Source organism: Poecilia mexicana, unplaced genomic scaffold (genome assembly GCF_051168715.1).
Source record: "Poecilia mexicana isolate PSO_F unplaced genomic scaffold, ASM5116871v1 scaffold_21, whole genome shotgun sequence".
Classification (NCBI taxonomy): Eukaryota; Metazoa; Chordata; class Actinopteri; order Cyprinodontiformes; family Poeciliidae; genus Poecilia; species Poecilia mexicana.
In genome coordinates, this window is record NW_028263390.1 from 23,137,963 (window position 1) to 23,150,806 (window position 12,844).

General features: G+C 42.8%; 1 protein-coding gene across 1 annotated transcript; it reads left to right on the forward strand.

Moving 5' to 3' along the window:
- The first annotated feature begins 1,706 nt into the window (after window positions 1-1,706).
- sox11b (SRY-box transcription factor 11b) lies at window positions 1,707-3,913 on the forward strand. Its single transcript, XM_014968192.2, has one exon. It carries the CDS (start codon window positions 1,932-1,934, stop codon window positions 3,051-3,053), a length of 1,122 nt encoding a protein of 373 aa, XP_014823678.2. The 5' UTR covers window positions 1,707-1,931; the 3' UTR covers window positions 3,054-3,913.
- The last annotated feature ends 8,931 nt before the right edge of the window (window positions 3,914-12,844 follow it).

Genomic DNA, 12,844 nt, shown 5'->3' on the forward strand with positions numbered 1-12,844 from the left:
CCAGTAATCAGATTAAAGTTATTTTTATGTCCTTTATTTTCCATTAATACAGAAAATGAACCTCTAAACGTTACATCACTAACAGGCGGCGGTGTATATGTTTCCTAACTGTGGCTAAAGCTGCTGCTAGCTGGTTTACTCATGATCGGAGGCTGGTTGGAGAATGGTAAATTGACAATGACTAATAACGGTTATCTAACACGTAAACACTGTTTTATAAAATACAGAAAATGAACCTCTAAGCGTTACAGCGCTGACAGAGAGTATATTTTTTCCTAAATGTGGCTAAAGCTGCTGCTAGGTGGTTTACTCTCCGATCGGAGGCTGTTTATTTTATACACAGTTAGAGAATGGTGATTTTATAATAATTAATAACAGCTATCTAACACTTAAATGCTGTTATTATTAAACTTACCTTTTATTATATCCTTAAGATTATGAGAATGCGGGAATTTTTCAGCTTGGTTCCCAAGGCAAAATCACACCGGAAGTAAAGATACCCAGTTTTGAGTTATGGCGGCCATTGTCTGACGTCACTGTGAAAAGGGTCTATTCTAATCAATCCCAGCAGCCAATCAGCTCTCAGCACTCTGTTACCACAGCAACCACATGATCAATCTGCAGACCACGTTTTGATGCTTCCTGTTTCCACCTGAACGGTTCTCACCTTTGCAGCAGCTTGACCTCTGACCTCTGATGGCTCCCACAACAACAGCCGCATTCCAGAGTAACGGCTCAGCTCATGTATGTAAATGGCTGCTGACACACACACACTGAGGCTAATCACTGACAGCTCTGATGGTCTCAGCAGCTGCACTTTATTTTACATGTAAAAGCCTGGTTTAACAACCAAACTGCAGATTTTCTATCACTTCAAAGAAAAAACATTACATGTTGCCACATATCCCGTTTCAAAATGGCCGCCTGGTGATTTGACTTTGATTCTGTTTCACTCTCAATGTGTACACACAACATTTATACAAAATATGTAAACTAAATATGTAAGATTGAATTTATATATGTTGAATGTCCCTGATTTGAAGTTGGAGTCCCTGTTAGAGTAATCTATCTGACACACCATGCACAGCAGGAATATCAGAAAATTATCGTTAGAGCCATTCTGATAAAATGGTGAGAAGGAGAAGATTGAGTTAAAAAGTAGTGTAATTATGAATCAGTGTTCATCAGAGAGACTGTCATGGGAAATAAACGGTCTCTGTTGCACCGACCTAAAGGTAAAAGCCTAAACAGTTTGTGTCCAGTATCTGTGGGATCTGCAGAGACGTTAGCTGCCATTAACACCTGAGTTTCTGTTTAATACAAGCAGATTTTATCACCACTATTTTGTAATACTGCACCTTGATCAAAAGTGCATTATTATCATTATTTCTATTATTCCTGTTGTTGCTTAAACAGTAAATAGGTGTTTAATGTTACATCCCTGCTGTTTCTGCTGAATGTGTAAATAATCCACACATACATGCAGACAGTTGGTAAACTCCTGATGATCTACAGGCTGAATAAATATTGATTATGTGATTTTTGTGTCCCTGAACACCAATAGAAACTCATTAAACATCGACAGTTTCAGTTATCAATTTAAATGAGATTAAAATAACGGACAGTCGCCGGTGGGAGTAGACGTGAGAGCTGACTTTAAGCTCTGATTGGCTGGCAGCAGTCTGGAGGCGGGAAAGTTTGGCCATCCAAACGCTGTTATTGGTTGGAGCTGAAGTCGTGGTGCGCATGAGCAGCCTGTTAATTAGACGCCGGTTGGAGCGTTGGAGCAGACGGAGAAATGGTGCAGGTCTGAGCGGATCCTCGCGGCTGGAAGGGGGAAAAACCAAGTTAAAATAGTGAAAAAGGAGCAGGAAAAGCGTTTCTGCTGGATTACCAGAGTCTCCTGCGGTTGACTGGAACAGTCTGGGACCATGGTCCAGCACAGGGAACATCCTGGAGCGGGAATCACCAAGGAGTCCCGCGAGGCGACGGACACCGAGGAGGGTGAGCTGCTGGCGGCTTCGGCCTGCAGCGCCGTGCCGCTGAAGCCGGACTGGTGTAAAACGGCGTCGGGTCACATAAAGCGGCCCATGAACGCCTTCATGGTGTGGTCCAAGATCGAGCGGAGGAAGATCATGGAGCAAAGTCCGGACATGCACAACGCGGAGATCTCCAAGCGGCTCGGGAAGCGCTGGAAGATGTTGAAGGACACGGAGAAGATCCCGTTCATCCGGGAGGCGGAGCGGCTCCGGCTCAAGCACATGGCCGACTACCCGGACTATAAGTACCGGCCCAAGAAGAAGCCCAAAACCGAGGGCTGCGCGTTTCCAGCGGGGAAGCCATCCGCTCAATCCCCAGAGAAGAGCACCGTGAGGTCGGTGAGTAAAAACCCCGGAGCCGCCAAGAAACTCTCCAAACTGAAGGCCGGGAAGACGGTGGCCGTGTCCGGCCGCGGGGGCAGCCACCTGCCGCCGCAGCCGGACCACCGGTACCGCTACATGGTGAGCGTCAAACGGGAGTTTACCGACGACGAGGAGGATGATGATGATGATGATGACGACGACGACGACGATGAAGACTCTGAGGAAGAGTTCAAAGTGGAGGAGGAAGAGGAGGAGGAACCGTCCCGGTTCGGCCTGGCCAAGGTCCCGTCCGAGCCGCAGTTCGAGTCCTCCGGCCGGCTCTTCTACAGCTTCAAGAACATCACCCGGCAGGGCGGCGGGGCCTCCTCCTACCCGGCCTCCCTCTCCCCCGCATCCTCCTCCCGGTCCGGGTCCACGTCCTCCTGCTGCGGGGAGGACCTGGACGACCTCCCGGCGGAGCGGGCCGACCTGGCGCTGGGCTTCCTGGGCGACCCCTGGGCCTCCTCCTGCAGCGCCGCCGCCGGGAACCTCAGCCTGTCCCTGGTGGACAAAGACCTGGACTCCTGCGGCAGCGAGGGCAGCCTGGGGTCCCACTTCGAGTTCCCGGATTATTGCACCCCGGAGCTGAGCGAGATGATCGCCGGGGACTGGCTGGAGGCCAACTTCTCGGACCTGGTCTTCACGTACTGACCGATCCGGAGCTGAGGGTCCGGATCGGTGCTGATCGCGGGGCTTCGCGGTAAAGGGGGCGTGGTCGCTGCCGGCTCCCTGCCTGGACTCGGTACCGGTTTCGGAGCTTCGCTTCACCCCAGCAGCTCCCTACCTGGACTCGGTACTCTCCAACAGGGTTTTTATGAATTAATTTTCCGTCTCAGGTCCGACCCATTTTCCGGACTATGCAGTCTCACTCAGACCCATAAAGAACTGTAGAACCAGAACTGTAGGACTTCAGGTGTTTTTTAACGTCGGATACTTTTGCAGCAACTTTAAAAAGAACCAGAACCGAACTTCTAGGCGTGGCAGGAAACCTTTTTGATATTTGCATAACCAAACATACCTCATCTTTTTAAAGATATCAGAATAATAATAAAGTGACTATTTTCAGGCATATTTTTGTACATTCAAAGGGAATGTCAGGCACTTGTTCCACTCCTGGTTTGTTTTTCTTTTCCTGAAAACTGTTGGTTCCGGTTCTGCCTTGATTTAATGCCTTGCAGTTGTTTTAAAGCGCAGATGGAGGTGTACTGGGAGGTGTACTGGGAGTACTGGCCAGAGTGTAAATGTTGTGTATAAATAGATTAAAGTTTAGCAAGTTTGTGTGACTGGTTATAAAGATGGAGGAAAAGCTGGAGTTTTTGTTGCTTATTTTAATTATTTTTGTATCACTTCATCAGCAGCACACGTCCGTTTTGTTGCTCATTATTTTTGTGCAATATGAAAGAAAATGAACGTAAAGGGCCATCCTGAGTGTTTTGTAGCAGAAGGGAAACTGTGTGAACTTGTCCTTTATCATAAAGTCTGTATGTCTGAATAAATCAGCTGGAACTGAATCAGATCATCTCATTATTGATCCTTCTGGACTCTGATTGGCTGATTAGTGCAAAATGTAAAGTCGGTGCATGAAATACTCCTGCAGGTTTTGTTTTTTGGGGTAAAAGTTCTTAAAATTTGTCAGAATGGGATAAAACAAATTAATAATTTCTGACTAAACTGTTGACAAAAATCTGTTTTAACATATTAAGTCACGTTTTGATTATTTAAATACATTAGTTGCACATTTTTGCACATTGATCCAGCCTTTTTCCATATTCCTTCAAACATTATTCATATTGTAAAATTATTATAGGAATTATTGTTGCAGGTTTTGTTTTTTAGTTCAGATACATTTGCGACTCAAACTGCAAATTAAAATGTTTTTTACTTAAAATGATCAGAAAAATGTTACAGGAAAAAAAAACAGAAATCAGTTTTTCTGCTTAAAATTCAACATGTTAAGTCAGATTTTTCTTTTATCTTCTAACTTTATCCATATAAATCAGGACAACACAGATGCATCTCTAAATATCCAAAACTTAATTTGTTTCAACAAATCAGTTCCTAAAATATTCATTACATGATCTATTCCAGCATTTGTTTGGTTTCCCCTGTTTGTGCACCTTTTTCTTTCCACTAAACTTTCCATTGATAAAAATGGTCACAGTGCTGTGAAGCTCCTGAACTCAGCAGTTTTATGACATTAGATGGATTTGAGGGAAATAATTAAAAATTAGGGTTTTAAATTTAAATCAGAAATTCACTAAAACAACTCAAACAGTTGGAAAGTAAGGAAATAAATCAGATGATTTCTTCCTTCTCTCTTTCTGTGTTCCTGATTTCATTCTGGAAGATGCAAAGGTGGGAGACGACTCTGTGCAGAAGTTTTAAACCGGTTCAGCTGAGAATGCAGATAAAATCTGTTGTATGATTCAACAGTGACCTTTAACCCTCCGTAGAAATCATAACCTCAGTAAATTAGTGAAAATCAGAACGTGTTTCTCAGGCTGAAAATGGAGAACAAACATCTGCCCGTCGCTCTGAAGCTGCAGACGTTCCTTAGTTCCTGGTTTTGGTTTTCCAGCTGAAGCTTCGTCTCCTGCCAGGTTCTGCTCCCATGCATGAGCTGCAGCTGAATGCTTGTTGCTGCTGCAGCATGAAGGGTCGGGGGTCCTGACTGCGAAGTCAAACTGTTTTCACAACTGCAGCTGATTAACTGGAGGGATGGGCGACACAAACCGGCCTTCATCAGAGGAAGAGGAGGAGAGCCAGTCACATCTGTGAGTTTAGTTCCTGACCGTCTCTTTTAGCCGTTCAGGTCTCATGACCCCTGCAGACAGACGTCTCCGTCTAGAAGAGCTGCTGCTAACGGGCAGCGTTTCTAAATGCTCTAAAAAGCCTCTGGCTGCCGTCCAGATCGTGGCGTTCAAACGGTTCTGTTTGTGAAGTTAATGTGACAGAAATGACAGCAATAATGTGGATTATTCAGCTCATCGTAGGAGGAAACAGTCAAAGTTTAACCATATTATTCATTATAAATGTTTAAAACTAAACATTTAATTAGCAAGCTCCAAACTACATATACATAGTTAGCAAGCTAAATGTTTAGTTTATAAAGTAAATATTTATTTAGAAAGCTAAATGTTTAGTTAGCTTTAACCAAGTTAAATATTTAGTTTACAAGCTAAATACTTATCTCCTAACTTAATAGTTAGCAAACTAAGTTATTTAGTTAGATTGCAAACTAAATATATATTTAAATATTTAGTTTATTAACTAAGTATTTATCTCCAAACTAATGTTCTCTGGCTCACCTTTGGCTTTAATCTGAAATGTGATAAAGACGTGAGATGAAACCATTTGAAAGCATTTGAATACTGGAAGACCCAGCTTTTATTTTGGTAGTCCACTTCTGGTTATCAGCAAGTCAATATTCAAATACTTAACTCTAATTAAATATTTAGCTTCAAACTAATTATTTATCTTTATCTTAACACATCTGAGACATTTATAAATGATGAATCAATAACATGGTGAAAATATAATTTGATTTTTCTTCGGCTCAATAACTCAAATTATTGCTGTTGATTTCGTTTGTTTACAAACGTCGCCTTATGAGTTCCACTTCCTGTTTCAATCAGTATCATTAACTGCTTATTTCTTTTCCAGATGATGAGACAAAATGTTCTTTTGATGCTTTCAGTGTTTAAACAAGCAGATTCTGAAGGTACCAGGCGGCTGGCGGCGCTGGGATCGTCCCCTCAGGTTTCTGGTTCTGGCTGTTTTTACAGTGCAGTGTGGAGACGTTCCCAACCAGCTCAGGGTTTCAGCAAGACGAGTTTTAAGGTTAAAGATCAGTCAGAGACACAATGTGTTCATCATGAGCTGCAGTGAAACCGCTCAGTGTGACTGACGGGTCAATATGAGCCGGTTCTGGATCCGTTTAAAAGCCTCTTTAAGGCCTCGATGACAGAAGGGCTCATTTTACCTCCAGCCGCAGACAAAAGCTCCAGTGTTGGACGGCGGTGAGGTCACAGAGCAGAAACCACATCAGAAATATCACCTGACACCAGATACCAGCCAGTATCATCGGGCCGGGCCGGGGCCTGGTTCTGATCAGCAGAACGCTCCACACTAACATGAACTCTGTCGGGTCAGGCTGCTGATCCGAGACGGACGCAGAACTTCAGCTGCTTCACGAGCGAAGAAGATCTGAAACCCAGAGAGAAACCTGAGGAGTCAGCAGGCAGAGACTTTTAGTTGGTGATGAGGAAAAACAAAATGGCTCCGTTCGGGTCGGACTAACGGCGTGTTAAAGAATGTAACTTTATTAAGAAAAACATTTTACATATTTGTTGAAACCGTCACCATGTTGAGTTTAATATGACAAAGTTGATCTGTGAAAAACTGGTCAAAAACAACCAATCAGAGCCAGGAGGAGGGTCTTAGCGCTGTCAATCATTCTCATGTACATGCTGCTAAATGTGTTAATGGCAGAGACTATGTCTCATACTGTCACAGTATAGTAACAGTCTCAACAAATATGTGAAACAACATTTTTTCATGTAAGTTACATACTGTAGCTTCAATAGTAGCTACAGTATGTAGCTCTGGTCCTCCAAACCTCGGTCTGGGTCCGGTTGAAGTGAATTCTGGTTCGGTTTCAATGCATGTGTGAACACCAAGTGGACTGGAGACCACTCCTAAACCAGGAAATGGACTACAGCACATGGCATTCTGGGTAAATACAACCAAACAAACATGCTAACCTAGCGCTAAGGGAGAAATGGCTCATGGTTTTTAGCCAAAAACAAGAGAAATCCTCTAACCACCAAAATCTGACGCTTCTCCATTTGTGTCTCTGAAGAACCAAGTAGCACTCAGTATCTTCTGGAGATGTTTTTGTGTTGTTTCGCCTGTGCAGCGCCCCCACAGGCGAGGAGGGGAACAGGTTGGTTTGACTCAGAGTAGAGAGAAAGAGAACCACAGCAGCTGGAGGTGGAGCAGATGTTGAAGTTTTGGTTTCCAATCGGACCGAGTCTACCGGACTTTCAGATGTAATCAAAGACTTTATCTTTTAAAATCAGAAAATTACCGGAGAACCACTCACTGATTCAAAAAAACATTGGATGGACAACTTGTCCAGCTGGTGTGGTTTAAATGAGAGGCAGTTGGATGTTAGCATAGATGATAATATGGGACCAGAGCTGAGCCTTGTGGAGGAGAACCTGCCTGATTTCACACAGAATAAGGGAACCGGTCCTGTTAAACACGGTTCCACTGAGACCCAACAGGACCAGCACAGAACATGTTGGTCTTATTGAATCAACATGTTAACGTCTGTCTTCATCAGCAGCCATTAACAGGTCGTCGTAGTCTTTTACTGAAGCAGTTTCACTGGAGTGATGCTTCAGAAAGCCAGACTGGATCAGGGATCTGAACCCGACAAAACCTGGATCTGAGTTGAGTTTCTAAGACTTATTCAAGTAATTTACTGAGAAAATGCAGCGTGGAGATGGACAGAAGATTAGTTCAAGGTCAGATTCACTCCAACCATTTTAACATACAATTGAATGGTTGCCATGGAGATTAAACATGTCTGAAAAAAATCAAGGCAACACTCCAGATTTGCTTTTGATGAGGAATAACATCGAATAAAAAGTCAATTTTACATAATCCTGGCCCTTTAATTACTGCAGGTTCTGTTGGGTTGATAATGGTCAGAACCTGAACAAACAAAGATGGCGGTTATATTTCCAATGAGCAGGTAGAGAGTTTCATTTTGCCTCTGCTCAGGTCGAAGGCTGAACTCTGAGTCTCCATGCTGCTTTTTGCCTCATGTTTCTAATTTTCTGATTGGTTCTAGTTTGGTTCCTTCTTGCTTTCATGTTTCTATTTGCCTTATTCCACCTCGATGATCTGATGTTTTTGCCAGAACTGGTTCATATAGTTGGAGAATCAAATGTTTGTGGAGTTTCTGAGCCTAAATCTGGATCTGAACCTGACAGAACGAGACGAGCTGTCCTCAGTGGTAAACCAGCACGCTGCAGCCGGCGCAGGAATTGGGAACGGGGGGAACTCAGAGGGGGCAGGAAGCCGGCGCTTGGCCCTGTCTGACCCCGTCTGATGTTTCCAGTGTGTGTGAACCAGTTCTCCCAGTTCATCAGAGCCGAGCGGTGGCAGGAAATGGTTTAAAGTGAGCCAGTCCTGCTGAGGTGTGACGACGTCTTCATCAGAAAAGTTTCATTTTGAAGAATGAAAGAAAGCGTCCCGATGTGGGCTGGACTCACCTGGTCCTGCTGATTGCCGGCGTATTTTTACCAGCTGGGTGTTAATGGGGCTGTTCTGGAAACCATTCACACGCCCACCAGCACTCAGCTTCCTGCTCTGGGTGTTTGTGCAGAGATTATTTCCTCTGCTTCTGCCGCAGCCAAACGTAAAGCAAACAACGACAGATTTAAACCAGAAACCTTTGAATAGTCTCTATTTTTAACACATTCAGAGAGAAAACTTTCATCAACTCTTATTCCAGTGAGATAAAAGAATGAAACTCTGGAAAATTAAACAATCGAAGTTGGATTTTCTTTAGAGAAAAAGCTTCAAACCCGATCTGCTCCCAACCAGCTGGTATGACTTCTACAGCCCAACCAGAAACAGAGGAAGGTGTAGATTTCTAAACTCATGTGGATTTGATTAGACCGTCCTGTTGGAGTCTGTAATCAGTGAGACAGAGGAGCTAAACTCACCAACACCAAGGAAACAAACCCTCCTATGAAATCTCCCCAAAGTTTTCTGGTGTTAATAATTATTCATCCAGTTTTTCTGTTTTCATCTGGTTTGGATCCTGAATGTTCAGCAGAATCTTTTTCAGGAACACAGAACTGGAGAAACGAGATATTTAGAGTTCCTGCTAACGGGATGTTGATCACATGTCCTGTTTCTGAAAAACTGGAATTTTTATCATAGTAATAATGGCTTGACTGGTTCTTTATGGTCAGTTAGTTAATTGGTTGGTTGGTCACCTGGTTGGTTGGTTGGTTGGTTGGTTGGTTGTTGGTCGGTTGGTTGGTTGGTTGTTGGTTGTTGGTCGGTTGGTCACCTGGTTGGTTGGTTGGCTGGTTGGTTAGTTGGTTGGTTGGTCACCTGGTTGGTTGGTTGGTCGGTTGGTTGGTTGGTTGGTTGGTTGGTTGGTTGGTTGGTTGGTTGGTCGGTTGGTTGGTCACCTGGTTGGTTGGTTGGTTGGTTGGTTGGTTGGTTGGTTGGTTGGTTGGTTGGTCGGTTGGTTGGTCGGTTGGTTGGTTGGTCACCTGGTTGGTTGGTTGGTTGGTTGGTTGGTTGGTTGGTTGGTTGGTCGGTTGGTTGGTCGGTTGGTTGGTCACCTGGTTGGTCGGTTGGTTGGTTGGTTGGTTGGTTGGTCGGTCACCTGGTTGGTTGGTTGGTTGGTTGGTTGGTTGGTTGGTTGGTTGGTCGGTCGGTCGGTCGGTCGGTCGGTCATTTGGTTGTTGGTCGGCTTCTTTCATGAAGCCTTTATGTAATTCCCATCCAGGTCTTGGAACATGATCCCATCACCTTCTCTCTGCAGCATCCATCGGTTTCAGAGCTTTGCTTTGCTTTTTGCCTTTGGAGACCAAAGAAGAGAAATCATTAATTATTTCTTCCAAACCCTTCAAGTTTATTGGAAAGCTGGTTTGGTTTGACTCTGAAATGAACAGGAGCACCAAGAATAAAGTCAGAAGGCAAAGTAGCAGGTTTGGTTTGGACTTTTATGTCCCTTAATTTAAACGATGTTCTGATTTTCATCCAGAACTTTGTCCTTAAACTCTGCTAGACTCAGGAGTCGTTTCTTCTGGGAGGAACTGAACTAAGCTTCATGAAACACATTTTGATTCGCTTACAAGAGCAGTGAAAACCAGGCTTTACATGTTTTCCTTCCTTCTTTTTCTGGAGTCAGAAAAGCTCCAAAGGTTTTGTTCCTAAGTGTTCAGAGCAGCGTTTCCGTCCGGGTGGGGGGGCGAGGCTCAGCTGCTCTCACAGTAATCAGACTCATATCAGAGGAAATACTGAAGCGATCCGCTGCTTCTCCATCTCTGCTGCTCTCTGATCAGATGTTTGGCAGCGGATCAAAGGCAGCGGCGGCTCAGCTGGATCGTCTCCAGCCTGATAAATCTGGGATTCTGCTCGGGATAATTGAGACCAACTCCAGGGCATTCTGGGTAACGGGGAGACGGGTTCGCACCGAGGTCAGAGGGGATAAAAAAATTATGCTGAAACTTTTTACCTGCAGAACAGACATTGTCCTAGATAAAAATAAAGCTATAAAATGATGAACTGGAACCGAAAGCAGCAGGAACGGCTGCTCTTCAGTTTGAGGGAATCTGCAGGAAGTTTTCTCTGCTGGTTTTGACCGTAAAACAGGAAACATCATGAAATATGGCTGACCTGATCTGTCTCTGTAGTTATGCTGCCACTTCTTCTCTCTTTCTTCTCCTACTACTCTCCAGTTTATTTCAACTGTTAACTTTTTCTGTTTCTGAAAAACATATGTGGTTGAAATGACTTTTTTTTTGTTTGTTTTTGAAAAGTGTCTTGAAACAAAATTTGTTGTTGATTGGTGCCATAGTACGATGGAATATTAGGTCTAGTCAAAGCACGGTTTTGAAACTGAGCAGGCCATTAAGCTTCATGCTGAAAATCCCTCCAAAGTGTCTGAAAAGTTTGTCCACTGTGATGCTAAAAATTCATTTATTAGAAAGTTAAGGTGAAAATGTGAATAGATTAAGTTACATAAACTTCATTAAATTACTGTTTTTTTCAGTGTAAGAGGAACAACCATAGCGGTCTAGGGTGTGATTACTTTCTCACACAGCGTCAGGTTTGTTTGGAGCTTTTTTCAGCTTATTTTATTTTTAAAAAGCTGCTTTATGCCTTCATCAGGTTATTTTGTATTTTTGAGGAGCAAAAACTAAATAAATCTCTAAGGGGACAAAGAGTTTTTCTCACCTGCGTCTGGTTTCTGTTCGGGGAAATTGCTGCATCGCTTCCTCCCGGGTTGAAGGTTCGAGTCCAGGTCAGCTGCGCTCCAGTTGCGCTCTTATCTGCTTCCTCCCGCAGATATTTGCATATTTTCACTGTACCTTAAGCTCTTATCGGCGCAGGTCGCCGTGAGACGTCACCTCTATCTGGGCCGTGGCACCAAACCAGCGCCGGTTTGGTTCACTTTATTTTTAGAGCCCTGAAGTTTCTCTCACGCCGCTCCCAGTTTGGTGGCTCTGATCTGAACTCTGATCCATTTCCAGACGTTTATCAGACATTTTGCTCATTAAAGCATCGACCCAGAACTTTCTTTACGGTTAAATCTGCTTCTTACATTTATGTCTGAAACTCAAACTGCCTCTAAAGAGCATAAAAGGAACATTATTGTGTTAGAAATAACCAACAAATGTTAAAAATTAAAAAAAATTTTTTTAATTATCTTCCTGATTTAGGTTATCTACTGTTTTTGGGAGCTAGTCAGTCTATGGCGCCACCTGCTGGACACTAACGGTTACTTTGAGACGATTACAGATAAAAATTGAATCAGATCATCTGCCTTTATCTTTATTTATTTAACTTAAAAAAACAACAACAAAAAACACACGGATTAAATTCAGATCAGATCTCAGACGATTTAAGCACAATTAATACATCAAAATATCGCTAAAATTTAAATAAACTAATCAAATAAGTTCTTTTTCTTTTTCATGTTTATATTTTTAACACAATAATAAACAAGATTGAATTAATTTAATGTTTAAAATCACAATAAAGAAAATTATTTTTATGTTTTTTCAGTAAATGATTAGCAGTGTTTAACAAAACATAAAATTAAACAACATAAATACATAAGTAAATTGTCATTAATTAATCATTTTAAAGACATTAATTTAATTTTCAGCTCAACAATAAAAATATTAGACAAAATATTAAAAAGGGAGAGTCACACACAAAGTAAACCTTAACTAAATGAAAACGTTCCACCGCAGCTGTTTGCATAACATTTGTTTTCACACATTTTTATAAACTGGGAGTCATAAAAGAGAGAAAATGTACCGCATGGCTGCAGCAGCTTGTCTGTTTTTACCTGCAGCTCCGCAGCTCTTCTCTGGTCCAACGGCTCAAACATGCAAAGCATGACGAGAGGAGTGAGTCTGCACAGGGCAACACCTGCTGCAGGAGCTCAACAGGTTTTATCTGCTCCAAACACAGAAACTGGAGTTTTCTGGATGGATGTAGAAAAATCAGCCATCTGATTAACTGTTTTCATGAGATTTAAGATTATTTATTATTAGCTTAAGTTCTCCATTACGACACACAACCTCAAAACTACAGACGTCACATTTTTCATGCAGTTTGACCTTTCTTCGTGTAAATAAATAAAAATTGTCTGAAAAACAACCAGAAGCAGCAAA